Source organism: Xyrauchen texanus, chromosome 33 (genome assembly GCF_025860055.1).
Source record: "Xyrauchen texanus isolate HMW12.3.18 chromosome 33, RBS_HiC_50CHRs, whole genome shotgun sequence".
NCBI classification, from domain to species: domain Eukaryota; kingdom Metazoa; phylum Chordata; class Actinopteri; order Cypriniformes; family Catostomidae; genus Xyrauchen; species Xyrauchen texanus.
Genome location: NC_068308.1, coordinates 9470674 through 9486649, shown reverse-complemented (window position 1 = coordinate 9486649; position 15976 = coordinate 9470674). Strand labels below are relative to the sequence as shown.

Genomic DNA, 15976 nt, shown 5'->3' with positions numbered 1-15976 from the left:
TTCCTAGTAGGGCTCAACGAAATGCTCCATGGGGCAAAAGGACATTCTGATTTTATTTTCTCCCTAAACACTTAATAGCAACAAAAAAATACCACGTTTGTCACAATGCATTGCAAAATGTTCCTGATCAATGAGATCTTTGCGTGTGGTGTTAAAGGTTGATTTTGAGCAATTTGATATAATTTTTCTAATAATTCAATGCTAATTTATGTTACTAATGGAAATCCTTGAAAGTATCACATTTATTTTGGGAAAAAAATACTTATTTATCATTTTCATTTTTGTTCAAGGTGATTAAGTCAAAAAGTTTTTTTCAATAACCATCCAATAAGTGAAAATATATTGTAAGATATTCAATGGAAAGGAGGAAGCGAGAACCGGCTTGAGGATATAAATAATATTTTAATGAGAAACTTAAAAGACACAAACGTTAACGATCTCTCTCTCCATTAAAGATCTCTCTCTCTCCCGCACGATCCTCTGCAGTCGGCCTTTATCCCTCACGGAGGCTTGATTAGCATAATACGGGACAGGGTGTGTAGGATCACGACATGGCCCCGCCCTCCGCCCTGCCGCAGATATTATTTTGGGTAAAAAGCCCTCCTCTTGCAGGGGTTAAAGGCCCCTTTAAAACATATATTTTTGTTTATTTCATTTGTTAAGTGGGCGAATATTTGTTCAGAAAAATATTCAAAGTGGGCACACGTTGACTGATCCAATCCTAATGGAGATTAATTTGTTAATAGCATACATGAGATGTTATAAAATACCAAATGTGACTGAAATTAACAGGAAATCCTACACTCTTTTCTGAAGAAGTTATTTTGAATAAGAATAAGTTTAAAAAGCATCTTGATGTCTCAAAATTATTTGCATTAGTTGACATAGCTTTAGTATGAGGTAAAAGGCTCCTTGACCACCTTTTTTAAAAAACTGAATTTGAATCAAAACAACCTTCCGTTAATATTTATTTTCAGACAAATGATATTGCTCCATCAATAATCAATAAAACTAAATAAACACAGCAAAAAAAAAAAAAAAAAAAAGAAACCTTACAGATCTTGATTGTAAATGGTTTAAACAATGTTTTCCATGCTCGTTCAATGCACCATAAACAATTAATGAACATGCACCTGTGGAATGGTTGTTATGACACTAACAGCTTACAGACGGTAGGCAATTAAGGCACAGTTATAAAAACTTAGGACACTAAATAGGCCTTTCAACTGGCTCTGAAAAACACCAAAAGAAAGATGCCCAGGGTCCCTGCTCAACTGTGTAAATGTGCCTTAGGCATGCTTGATGGAGGCATGAGGACTGCAGATGTCCAGGGCAATACATTGCAATGTCCATACTGTGAGACACTTGGGACAGCACTACAGGGAGACAGGAAGGACAGCTGATTGTCCTCACAGTGGCAGACCACGTGTAACAACACCTGCACAGGATCAGTATATCAAATTATCACACCTGCATGATGGGTACAGGATGGCAACATCAACTGACCAAGTTACACCTGGAATGCACAATCCCTCCATCAGTGCTCAGACTTTCCGCAATAGGCTGAGAGAGGCTGGACTGAGGGCTTGTAGGCCTGTTGTAAGGTTGTACCTTACCAGACATCACCGGCAACAATGTCGCCTATGGGCACAAACCCACCTTCGCTGTACCAGAGCTCTTTATTGATGAGTTGTGGTTTTGTCTCACCAGGCTTGATGGTCGGACTCACGTTTATCGTCGAAGGAATGAGCGTGACACCAAGTCCTTTACTCTGGAGCGGGAGCAGTGGAGGGTCCGTCATGGTCTGGGGTGGGGTGTCACAGCATCATCGGACTGAGCTTGTTGTCATTGCAGGCAATCTCAATGCTGTGTTACAGGGAAGACATCCTCCTCCCTCATGTGGTACCCTTCCTGCAGGCTCATCCTGACATGACCCTCCAGCATGATAATGCCACCAGCCATACTGCTTATTCTGTGAATAATTTCCTGCAAGACAAGAATGTCAGTGTTCTGCCATGGTCAGCGGAGAGCCCGGATCTCAAACCCATTGAGCACGTCTGGGAACTGTTGGATTGGAGGGTGAGGGTTAGGGCCATTCCCCCCAGAAATGTCTGCAAACTTGCAAGTGCCTTGGTGGAAGAGTGGGGTAACAGCTCGCAGCAAGATCTGGCAAATCTGCTTCAGTCTATGAGGAGGAGATGCACTGCAGTACTTAATGCAGCTAGTGGCAACACCAGACTTTTTAATTTGACCACCCCCCACCCACCCAAGTTATGTCTTAGTTATTTAATCTTTTTATGTTCATACAAATATTTACACATGTTAAGTTTGCTGAAAATAAAAGCAATTGAAAGTGAGAGGACATTTTGCAGAGTTTATATATATATATATATATATATATATATATATATATATATATATTATTTTATTTTTTTCACCAAAATAAAGTGTAATGACTCAGACAGTGGTCGAATAGGAAAAAAGTAGGATAAATAAAATGCATTATAAGATTGTAAACATTTACAATATTATTTATGAATTATTGATGTATTATTATTATTATTTTTGTGTGTTTGTGGGGGGGTAATTGTATTTCTCAAATCATATACAAATGAGTTGTCTCATGTAGCTACACTTTTAACGATCAGCATAAAGTCCAGTTTGTTACTTTCTCAGGCCAAAAACTGTGTACTTAGAAAGGAAGAAATCATCAGAGAGATGTTAAGCAATCACACTTTGTCTTTTAAAAATAAGCGAATAGAAGTTTCTGAAATAGTTTGTAACACAATAATAGGCCATTGTGAAAAAAACAAAACCTCCATAAATACTAATTATTACAAAGTGTCAATTCACAACCTGCTTTAGGGAAAGTTTTCATTTCACCAGTCATTTTGCAAAAATTGTATTATAGGAACAGGATTCTATTAGACCAGGTAGGATTCTACAATGTCATTCAATTACTCTTCTATAGAGTGAAAGAAAAAAAGCTAAAAGATGAAATCTGAGCAGTTCTGAAAATGAAAATGGATGAAAGTAATGGATTTTTATTATGATATTTACAGGTCCTTCAAGCACTTGATTGGAGGTCTGGACAACGTCTCAAACAAAGGCTATGATGATGCTGGCACCAAAGCTAAGTAAGTTGACTCAACACCTTCTTACAATATTATCAGACAATCTAGAGTTCTGTGCATTAAGATTAAATTTGATTAAATCAAGCACTGCTTTTGAAAGATGGAATGTCATTTACACTTGTATATACACACAAACACAATGCACAATTCTCTATATTAATAACACCAATTGTCTCTGTGATATGAATTAATCTGTTCTGTAATGACTTTGGCCATGTGGTGTACATTTAAATCCAGACAAGGCAGAAATTAATTGGTCTGTGTCTTCTATTTGATTTGCATGTCTGGCTGTGGCTCTGACCTCCTTGTTGCTATAATTACCTCTGTTGAACGGCTCTTCAGGAATGAGTAGCCTAACGTGTCCAATTAGTATGTAGTTTTCCAAAGTTTGTTTCAAATCACCAATTCCTGACTCATGTTAGCATTCTGATTTAGATGAAGCCTGAAAATCCAGTGTTAAGCTGGAGGTGCATTTACAATTCATAATTCATTTAGCCAACACTCCTTTTTAATCAGTGTTTTAAGTGCTGTTCAGTGACACTGTTGTAAATTAGGACGTTATTAGCTGTTTTTCATGAAGTCACAGCAGCTTGTGATGCTGGCCAATTCTGTTTGCTCATCAATTCTTAAAAGACGAATAGTTGATAGCAGGGGTGATTCTAGAACTTCCTAGAATCGTAGGGGGGAATTAACTGCATTCATGATAGCAAGCTAATAGTGGGGCCTGGGTAGCTCAGAGAGTATTGACGCTGACTACCACCCCTGGAGTCGCAAGTTCAAATCCAGGGTGTGCTGAGTGACTCCAGTCAACCAAATTGGCTCAGTTGCTAGGGAGGGTAGAGTCACCTCATCTTAGTCGTGGTAGTTCTTACTCTCAATGGGGCGTGTTGTAAGTTGTACATGGATCGTGGAGAATAGCATGAGCCTCCAGAGCTGTGAGTCTCCGCAGTGTCATGAACAACGAGCCACATGATAAGATGCGTTGATTGACTCTCTCAGAAGCTGAGGCAACTGAGACTTGTCCTCCACCACCCGGATTGAGGTGAGTAACTGTGCTACCACGTGGACCTACTAAGGAGTGGGAATTGGGTGAAACGATAGCAAGCTAATATTCATTCAGAATCATTAACAACAATTGTTGAACTAAAAAAAGGCCTACTAAATATGGTCTAGTGATGCTTATGGGTGATAGGAAGGCATCCTGTTATAATGGAATCATCATCTATCTATTTATATAGATAGATGCCAGATATCTATGCTATAACTACAATTCAGAACACTTTAGTAACTACACTGCAACACCCTGGTAACTGCCTAGCAACCCCTCAGAACATATTAGCAATGCCCTAGAAATCCTTAGCAACACTTAAGCCAAATATTGTAAATGTTATATGCTTTATAAGACTCTTAAAGTACTTTTTACATTTTCAGAAAAGGTATGTCAAGCCAAAATTCAAAGTTTGTCAGGACAATCTTTCTATTTCTAGTATGAGATTTATTGTCTTCAGCAAAGTTGTCCAAGGAGCAGCTGTAGCTCTCTGCTCATGTAGAGCAGCAATAGATTTTTCAATTTCCTCAGTATGCACATCATTATGTTCACCTTTTTGTATCTAGTGTTTGTGAACTAAAGCAGATTTGATGCAGCACTAGTCACTGAAGGCAGAATAGCAAACTTTACTGTATGAATGTAGTGCAAACAAGAGATGTTATTATTGTAGTGATACAATCAAGCTCAAAATATGTGGTACATCCTACACAAGCAATGAGTGATCCAACAGCGCCCTCTTGTCACCATAGCCAAATGTACCATGTCTGTTAAAATACTGTAGGACATGTATTGTAGGTAATTTGATTTAAAATTTAAAAGTTACTCTTACATTATATTTGGAATATAACCACATTATGATAATGTAAATGAGGTGTTATTCCTCCTGGTTATAGTTTATTAGGACCAGATGGATCAATAGAAGTAATTTTGAATAACACTATATGGTTTAGGCTGCTGCACAATATAATAATATGCAGGAGACCAGTGTACATTTACAGAAGTGGTTTCATTATGCATAAAATTATATAGCTGTATACAGCATTGCTGATGAGCTCTAGCTGTAAATAGAGGCTATAATAGATGCTTAATGTGCCTTTTAAAAGCCCAGAGATGAGAATGAGTTTTGAGAATGAGATTGAAGTGCTGCATTATCAGACCGAAATGTAGCCAATACAATTTTTACTGTTTTCAATTTGTTTAATTCAAAGCAAAGCTTGATGCAAAAGCGAATGCTCATGTAATTCTAAAACTGTATGACTTTCTTTATTCAGTACAATGCAAAAGGTGACATTTTGAAGATAATCCTGGCCACTCTTTTGAGAACAAATCCTTAAACAACACAAGAGTAGTGCCACAGGGAAAGGTGATTACAAATGAATTTATGCAAAAGAAGTCCGATTTCCTTTGTGATCATTTTGGCCGTTTTAGACTCATAATGGGAATAATTACGGCAGAATATAAATTCAACTCATATCTCAGTTTCTAAACACTTTTTTATTTATTTTGTATTTTTACAGTAATGCACAATGGACATCTATTAGGTATTATGCAGGAATACACGTTAAATTACACATTGTTTCAAAATATAGCCATTAAACTTAGATATGTGTCACGGAATCCCTGAAAACATTTATAAAACAATTGTAAAAATGATTACAAGTTCTAATTATGTCCTGATGTCCTTGTAGTGTCATTAGTCACTTTTACTCTTAATTCATTCAGCCCCTTTCTCTTTTATTAAATGAGATTAACATAAAAGACTCAAGATGGCGCCGAGTATGGCTGCTGCGTTGCGAGCTCCGTTACAACACTGCGGTTTATTGTTTGTTTTGCTTACAGTTCTTTGTTTTTTTGTCTTGGATGTTGTCTGCCTTATTGTTTACGACAGACAAACGCTTTTGGACATTAGTTCTACAATCACACATCGAAAACCGGACTTCAAATTCCTTAATGCCGACCCGCTGTTTACAAACACGCCGGCGGAGCCCTTTGTCTGTGCTGCTCGGCCGCTGAAACGCAGAAGGAAAAGAGGAAAACGAGCCGGCGTTCTCATCAGAGTAAGACGTCGTGCAAATCGACCCCGCTACCCAGTATACTACTGGCAAATGTTCAGTCTCTGGACAACAAACTCTGCGAGCTGAGAGCGCGGATCTCTTTCCAACGAGAGACGAGGGACTGCTGCGTTATGTGCCTTACAGAAACCTGGCTGTCTACGGAGATTCCAGACTCGGCCATCGAAATCACGGGCTTTTCCGTGCACCGAGCGGACAGAGCGAAAGACCTCTCTGGTAAAAGCAGAGGTGGTGGTGTATGTTTTATGATCAACAAATCATGGTGTGATCAGAGGAACGTACATTTCATCAAGTCTTTTTGCTCTCCTGATCTGGAATATCTCATGCTTCTGTGTCGACCATTCTGGCTGCCGAGGGAATTCACAGCGGTTATCATCACAGCTGTGTACATCCCCCGCAAGCCGACACAGACCGGGCACTCAGGGAACTGTATGGGTGTATAAGTGAGCAGGAAACCGCGCACCCTGAGGCTGCGTTCATTGTTGCCGGGGACTTTAACAAAGCCAACTTCAAAGCAATCGCCCCAAAATACCACCAACACATAAAGTTCAACACACGAGGGGACCGGGTTTTGGATCATTGTTACTCTCCCTTCCGGGAAGGCTACAAATCCCTCCCCGCCCCCATTTGGCAAATCGGACCATTCTTCCGTTCTGCTTCTGCCCGCTTACAGGCAGAAACTGAAACAGGAAGCACCCACCCTCAGAACAATCCAGTGCTGGTCGGACCAATCAGACTCTGCGCTACAAGACTGTTTTGATCACGCGGACTGGGAGATGTTCGGTCCGCCTCTGATGACGACATCGAGGTTTACGCTGACAGCGTAACGTGTTTCATCAGGAAGTGCGTAGAGGACGTTGTTCCGACCAAAACTATACGGATATACCCCAACCAGAAACCATGGGTTAACGGCGATGTTCGGCGGCACTCACTGCGCGGACCTCCGCTTTAATTCTCCTAACACGGAGGAGCGTAAACAAGCCAGTTATGTCCTCCGTAACACTATCAGTGCAGCTAAACGCCAGTACAGGCACAAGCTTGAAGGCCAGTTCAACACCACTGACTCTAGAAGTATGTGGCAGGGAATTAACACAATCACGGACTACAAGCGGAATAAAGTCTCCGCCATGAACACCGCTGCATCTCTCCCGGACGAACTTAATACATTTTATGCTCGTTTTGAGGACAGTAACACCGCCCTCGCGGAGAGAGCACTCGCTGCTGACGCTACAGAGGTTGATTCACTCTCCGTCTCTGTTGTGGATGTAACCCGATCATTCCGACGGGTGAACATCCGTAAAGCCGCGGGTCCAGACGGCATTCGGGCCGCGTCATCAGAGCGTCGCGCGAATCAACTGGCTGGTGTTTTTACGGACATTTTCAATCTGTCCCTCTCCCTGTCTGTAGTCCCCACATGCTTCAAAACATCAACCATTGTGCCTGTACCGAAGCAAGCTATAATCACATGCTTAAATGACTGGCGTCCTGTTGCTCTGACCCCCATCATCAGCAAATGCTTCGAGAGGTTAATCAGAGATCACATCTGCTCTGTTCTGCCCCCTCTTTGGACCCATTGCAGTTTGCCTACCGCAACAACCGCTCCACTGATGATGCCATTGCATCTACAATACACACTGCTCTCTCCCACCTGGAAAAAAGGAACACATATGTGAGAATGCTGTTTGTAGACTACAGCTCAGCATTCAACACCATAGTGCCCTCCAAGCTTGATGAGAAACTCCGGGCTCTGGGCTTAAATAGCTCGCTGTGCAGCTGGATCCTGGATTTCCTGTCAGGCAGACGTCAGGTGGTTAGAATGGGCAGCAACACCTCCTCATCACTGACCCTCAACACTGGAGCCCCGCAGAGCTGTGTTCTCAGCCCACTCCTGTATTCCCTGTACACACATGACTGTGTGGCAACACATAGCTCCAATGCCATCATTAAGTTTGCTGACGATACGACGGTGGTAGGTCTGATCACTGACAATGATGAAAGAGCCTACAGAGAGGAGGTGCACACTCTGACACGCTGGTGTCAGGAGCACAACCTCTCCCTCAACGTCAGTAAAACCAAGGAGCTTGTTGTGGACTTCAGGAAGAAAGACGGAGAACACAGCCCCATCACCATCAATGGAGCACCGGTGGAGAGAGTCAGCAGCTTCAAGTTCCTCGGTGTCCACATTACTGAGGAACTCACATGGTCCGTCCACACTGAGGCCGTTGTGAAGAAGGCTCACCAGCGCCTCTTCTTCCTGAGACGGCTGAGGAAGTTTGGAATGAACCACCACATCCTCACACGGTTCTACACCAGCACTGTAGAGAGCATCCTGACTGGCTGCATCACCGCCTGGTACGGCAATAGCACCGCGACAACTGCAAAGCCCTGCAAAGGGTGGTGCGAACTGCCAGGAACATCATCGGAGGTGAGCTTCCCTCCCTCCAGGACATATACACCAGGCGGTGTGTGAAAAAAGCTCGGAGGATCATCAGAGACTCCAGTCACCCAAGTCATGGGCTGTTCTCACTGCTACCATCAGGCAGGCGGTATCGCAGCATCAGGACCCGCACCAGCCGACTACATGATAGCTTTTTCCCCAAGCAATCAGACTGTTGAACTCTTGATCTATCAGGATCAATAATTAGCACTGAACTTTATTAATCTATAATCTCACACTGGACTGTCAACATATTCTCCTCAATACAACTGCTATATATATATATATATATACACATATATATTTCATATACTCCCACTTATTGTATTGTATTGTATATTCTGTTCTATATTCTGCATTGTATATAATTACTGTGTTGTGTAAGTATGTGTACATCTGATTTGTAAATTGTTTTGTGTAAGTATGTGTACATTTGATATGTAAATTGTTTTGTGTAAGTATGTTGTTTATTGTAATTGGTATATGTCTCGTCACTGTCATGACTGCTATGTTGCTCGGAACTGCACACAAGAATTTCACCTACTGTTGCACTTGTGTACATGGTAGTGTGACAATAAAGTGATTTGATTTGATTTGATTTAAAAAAAATGTACATGCTCCTCTCCTTCAGTTTGTCAACAGATGCTAATCCTCGCTTGTTCACGAATCGAATGGGGGAATGGGGTGTATTCTTTCAGTGGTTTAAACCAATAATACACTTCTTTATAGCTTGCAATCCAATGCTATCGGCTCATGTTAAAGTCAGTCTTTACAAGTGGAAAAAGCCACCAAAGACTAAAACTAATGCAGTATTGCTTGCTGCACAGATTTGGCTGAGATTTTTGCCCACCACTAATGGCCTCCTAAATATGGTTTAGCAATGCTTATGGGTGTTAGGATGGCATCCTGTTATAATGAAGTGACCATCTATCTACAACCATTCATAACACTTTACTAACTGCATAGCAACACACATTGTTTGTGCATGCAAAGTTAATATTAAAATAAATTAAAGTACTAAAGTGCATATTAATTAATTATATAAATATTAATACTAAAGCTCATTTGTATAGATTATCTAAATGTCTTTATATAAAAGTCTTGGCCTATATACTTTCATTGTAAGTGCATCACTCTAAATGCATTTCTTGTTAAGTTTAAATTTATTTACTCAACTAAGTTTCATCTTTACCTTATACAAATGTCAATCAATAACGCAAATTGTGTGGACATAATATTTTTTCGTTTAACTCTAGCATATAAACTCTATGTTGATACTTCAAATGTTGCGAAAAACTGGTTTGGAAACACTATTTGACAAGAAAATTGGCATTAACGCAAAAAGGTAGTGTCACATGACTGTGACTGTGATAGCCTGTGTTAATCATAACGACAACTCATCCTTGAAAGCCAATTTATTCTATGTGATTATTGATTGGTCTTAATATCATATCTGCACAGACCCGATGCTGCAAACATGACACTTCCAGGAGAGCCAACACAAATATCTTTGCATGAACAGGGCCATGAAGATTCGCTTTCAGGTCGGTACCGGTGGCAACCTGTGATATAGCACAAAATCAAGACCAATATTACAGTCCTATCAGAAGGGCAACTGCTCCCTTTTGATTGTAATTACTCCTGTTCTGATTGCATTTATTTGTGAAATTAAAATTACAGTAAGCTGGCTAATTTCCATGAATTGTCTCAATACTCTCCCCATTTAACAAAACTTCATAAGAAAAAATTAGGGACATCTGGAAGGCGAAAGGTACACAATTAGCGATAAACACACATTTCTGTATGGAAAAGGGCAGATTTATTTTGCGACAAACGAAAACTTTTTAGGCCTGACGTCATCATGCACACAATTTTTATCGATAAAAGTCCATTTGAATGGAAACAGGCAGAAGACGGCCAATTTTCCAAACGTTTTTTTCACGCATTTTTAATTTGTCGATAACAAAATAGCACGAAAAGTGGATGGAAACTAGGCTATTCATTTTATTTAACTATTCTAATGTATCCTAATGCATTCTTGTTGCCTTGGTGTCAAGTTTGTGTGTGTATATTCAGCACTTCTGTTCTCATTAGTGCATCAGGCGTGTGAAGGGGGCTTGAGAGATGAACACATGAAATTGTTTTAATTAAATGCACTGTCCTCATAAAAGCAAATATCTAAACAGCCTCCATCACCCAAGCCTTACATGACATTCATTAGTTACTAGGATACCATTTATTGGCTTAATGTGTGTAAGTGTGTTGCAAATGTATTTTTTCCCTCAGTCATCAGTAGTCTCCTCATTAATATTTGAAAGATGTTGCTCATGATCTAAAATACCTTTTGATGTAAGGGTTTAAAGGTTATAGAATTTTGTAAACAATGTATTTGAATATAAATTGTGCCTACACCTGAATTTCTTCACCAATCTACAACTACAGGAAAAGTAGCCAACAAATGTGTCCTGCATAAATTGAAACTCCTTCAACACTGTTTAAAAGCATCTCAGGATGCACCTTATGAAGTTGGTAGAGAACGTGTGCAGAACTGGAATCTGGATAATGAGAGGTTACTTTTGATGAAGCTATTCGATAGTTTTGATTTGTTTAACTTTATTATCACTACATAATTCCCATACGTCCATTTGAGTTACTTAATAGTTTTGATGACTTATTAAATGTCTAAATTAGTAATAATAAAGAATGAGTAGGTGTGTCCAGACTTTTGACTAGTAGTGTCTGCATTTTGCACCCAACAGTTTGACAGTCTGATCTGCAGTAACCCCAAATTGTTCCACATTGGATTGGCAGCCTTGGCCAGGCACACCATGCTGAACACACAGATAAGGCAGATGTAATATCACACTATGCTATAGCACAAAAATGGGGACACAATGTCCTGTCCTCTGCATACAGTGAGGACACATATTGGTCTGACATTGGCTGTCAAACATTCTGAGGGATTTCCTTAAAGGGATAGCTCACCCCAAAATCCAAATTCTCTCATCATCTACTCACCCTCATGCCATCCCAGATGTGTATGACTTTCTTTTTTTCTGTTGAACATAAACAAACATTTTTAGAAAAATATCTGGGCTCTGTAGGTCCATACAATGCAAGTGAATGGTGTCCAGAGCTTTAGAGGTCCAATAAGCATATAAAGGCACCATGAAATTAATCCATGTGACTCCAGTGGATAATCTTCCAGAGATCTTCAGAATCGATGTGATAGGTGTGGGTGAGAAATAGGTCAATAATTAAGTCCTCATTTCTATAAATTCTCATATCTGCCCAGTGGCAAAATGCTCAAAGAATGTGATTCACCCAAAAAAAAAGAAGTGGAGATTTATGCAGCCTTCACGTGCTATAGGAATTATCTTAAATACGAGTTTCCCACTCTGAAGTTGCATATAAACGACCCCTCAAGTCATTATTACGACGGGGAAGGTCAGAGATCATTTTGATTCCTGAGTTTCGGAGATGGGAGGAGTCCTACACTTTCAACATGGCGGAGGAGAGGACAGTTTCTGTAGTGAATGACAGGATTTATTCATTTTTCTAATTGTTAGCTGTTACCGTTGTGGTCATATTGATTTATGTACATCAGCAGCCATTTGATGCATGTTGTACATTTTTACACAGTAAAAAGAGCTTGTATTTGAACAAAATTCTATTATTGTCTGCAAGCGGATTAATATTTTTTTATGGTGTCAAAATAAAACTTCAAGAAATATATATATGATGTAATTGTAATTACCACTTTTCAATTCCGATAGCACATGAAGGCAGCATTATAGTATCATCCTTACCTATCCGCTTCTGATGATATGGATTACTTTTATATGGCCTTTATGTGCTTTTTGGACCTTCAAAGTTCTGGCCATCATTTGCTTGCATTGTATGGACCTACAGATGTGAGATATTCTTCTAAAAATATTAGATTTATTCATCAGAAGAAAGAAAGTCATATACATCTGGGATGGCATGAGGGTGAGTAAATGATGAAATAATTTACATTTTTTGGGTAATTTGGTCCTTTAATTTCAGTGTCAACAGTCACAACTTCAAGTAGTGTTGACTTTGTTTGTAAGCTAAAGAGGGCTGTGCATGTAGTGGGCAGCTGTCTGCTGTCACTCTGGCTAGTCTGTTGTTTTTCTTGAGAATCATAAACAACCTCTATATGTAGCAGCAGAGACCCTGCAAAGTGCTTCACGTAGCTGATTATGTGACAGATTATGTAACAGCTCTGAATGGTGATTGCCTGGACACCAGCCAGGTCCTCAAGGACACCTTTAATGACTTGCAAAGAGTGGGTATATCGACATATATCTTATATATATATATATATAAGATATATGATGTACACACTGATCAGCCACAATATTAAAACCACTAAATAGCATGTATTACCTCGTTACAATGGCACCTGTCATGGGGTGGGATATATTAGGCAGCAAGTGAACAGGCAGTTCTTGAATTTCATGTGTTGGAAGCAGGAAAAATCGTACGGATCTCAGCGACTTTGACAAGCGCCAAATTGTGATGGCTAGACGACTTGGTCAGAGCATCTCCAAAACGACAGGTCTTGTGGGGTGTTCCGGGTATGCAGTGTCTAGTACCTACCAAAAGTGGTCCAAGAAAGGATAACCGGTGAACCGGCGACAGGGTCATCGACCCGAGGCTCATCGATCCGCGTGGGGAGTGAAGGCTATCCCATCTGGTCTGATCCCAAAGAAGAGCAACTATAGCACAAGTTGCTGAAAAACTTAATGCTGGCCATGAGAGAAAGGAGTCAGAACACACAGTGAATTGCAGCTTGCTGCGTATGGGGCTGAGTAACCACAAACCAGTCATAGTGCCCATGCTGACCCCCCGTCTACTACCAAAAGTGCTTACAATGGGCACGTGAGCATCAGAACTGGAACATGGAGCAATGGAAGAAGGTGGTCTGGTCTGATGAATCACGTTACTTTTAGATCATGTGGACGGCCGTGGGCATGTGCATCATTTACCTGGGAAAATGATGGCAGCAGGATGCACTATGGGAAGAAGGCAGGCTTTCAGAGGCAATGTGATGCTCTGGGCAAAGTTCTACTGGGAAACCTTGGGTCCTGGCTGTTGGATGTTACTTTGACACGTACCACCAACCTTTAAATTGTTGCCCCTGTCCACTGTCGAAAGCACCTAAAATGGGCATGCAAGCATCAGAACTGTACCTTGGAGCAGTTGAAGAAGGTGGCTGTTTTGGCGGTATGGTCATAATGTTTTGGCTCATCTGTGTATATTTACTTATATTTTATATACTTTATATTTTACTTTATATATTTTGGCTCGAAGAACTTGGAAGAAATTGATTAGTCATCGTTATTATTCGTTATTTTCGTTGTCGTTATTTTAACTATTAAATATAAAAAATGAATGCTGAAGTTCAATCTGCTGAAGTTGCTGTCGTTCAGTCTTTAGTCTATGGTTTCACTTTTCACACTGGTTCAGTGAATGAGCGTTTTCGGGAGATGAAAAGAGATACGGCAGCTTATCCTTATCTCTCCCACACCTGGCTCGCAACTTGCGGTTGAAGACTTTATTCTCTGTTCAGTAAATCTGCTCCCTTGTTTATTACGCCCTAGACATGCATCGCACTTAATGAATAAGCATGCACTGCTCAACACAATCAGTTTCTGTGCCAGGATGTGCGGTTGAGTTGAGCGTGCACCTCCTGGAAATGGAAGTGGAGCGTAGTTCTAGCGGGAAGACCAGCAGGTGCACATCATTAGGGGTAACTCCTAGCCAATCGCACATAAGCCAATGCTTTATAAGTCCGCTCACAATCTATCACATTGCTGGTTCAGTGTGCTAACACTGCAACCTCCACCTCCCCACCACCACCAGTTGAGCCCTGTCCCACAGGGGGGTAGGCTCCTCGCCCCGCCTCCTATCTCCGGCAGGACATGACGGTTCCGGGTACAACTCCCTCGGATTGCCGGACGGGGCCTACGCCAAAGAGAGAGACATTACCTCCCGTTTTACATCTATCAAATAAATGGCATCTCAAACTGCATGTCTTCCCGATAGAAATGTATACAGGTCCTTCTCAAAAAATTAGCATATTGTGATAAATGTCATTATTTTCCATAATGTAATGATAAAAATTAAACTTTCATATATTTTAGATTCATTGCACACCAACTGAAATATTTCAGGTCTTTTATTGTTTTAATACTGATGATTTTGGCATACAGCTCATGAAAACCCAAAATTCCTATCTCAAAAAATTAGCATATCATGAAAAGGGTCTCTAAACAAGCTATTAACCTAATCATCTGAATCAACTAATTAACTCTAAACACCTGCAAAAGATTCCTGAGGCTTTTAAAAACTCCCAGCCTGTTTCATTACTCAAAACCGCAATCATGGGTAAGACTGCCGACCTGACTGCTGTCCAGAAGGCCATCATTGACACCCTAAAGCAAGAGGGTAAGACACAGAAATAAATTTCTGAATAAATAGGCTGTTCCCAGAGTGCTGTATCAAGGCACCTCAGTGGGAAGTCTGTGGGAAGGCAAAAGTGTGGCAAAAAACGCTGCACAACGAGAAGAGGTGACCGGACCCTGAGGAAGATTGTGGAGAAGGACCGATTCCAGACCTTGGGGACCTCGCGGAAGCAGTGGACTGAGTCTGGAGTAGAAACATCCCCGCATTCCCCAGGTCAAGCCACTTTTGAACCAGAAACAGCGGCAGAAGCGCCTGACCTGGGCTACAGAGAAGCAGCACTGGACTGTTGCTCAGTGGTCCAAAGTACTTTTTCGGATGAAAGCAAATTTTGCATGTCATTCGAAATCAAGGTGCCAGAGTCTGGAGGAAGACTGGGGAGAAGGAAATGCCAAAATGCCTGAAGTCCAGTGTCAAGTACCCACAGTCAGTGATGGTCTGGGGTGCAATGTCAGTTGCTGGTGTTGGTCCACTGTGTTTTATCAAGGGCAGGGTCAATGCAGCTAGCTATCAGGAGATTTTGGAGCACTTCATGCTTCCATCTGCTGAAAAGCTTTATGGAGATGAAGATTTCATTTTTCAGCACGACCTGGCACCTGCTCACAGTGCCAAAACCACTGGTAAATGGTTTACTGACCATGGTATTACTGTGCTCAATTGGCCTGCCAACTCTCCTGACCTGAACCCCATAGAGAATCTGTGGGATATTGTGAAGAGAAAGTTGAGAGACGCAAGACCCAACACTCTGGATGAGCTTAAGGCCGCTATCGAAGCATCCTGGGCCTCCATAACACCT

General features: G+C 40.9%; 1 protein-coding gene across 1 annotated transcript in view; it reads left to right on the top strand.

The window, feature by feature from the left end:
* Window positions 1–15976, top strand: part of LOC127627193 (cGMP-dependent protein kinase 1-like) — a 336892-nt gene that overhangs the window by 292545 nt on the left and 28371 nt on the right. The window contains exon 9 of the mRNA XM_052103472.1: window positions 3063–3137. Coding sequence (XP_051959432.1) covers window positions 3063–3137 — 75 coding nt within the window. The remainder of the gene's footprint in view (window positions 1–3062; window positions 3138–15976) is intronic.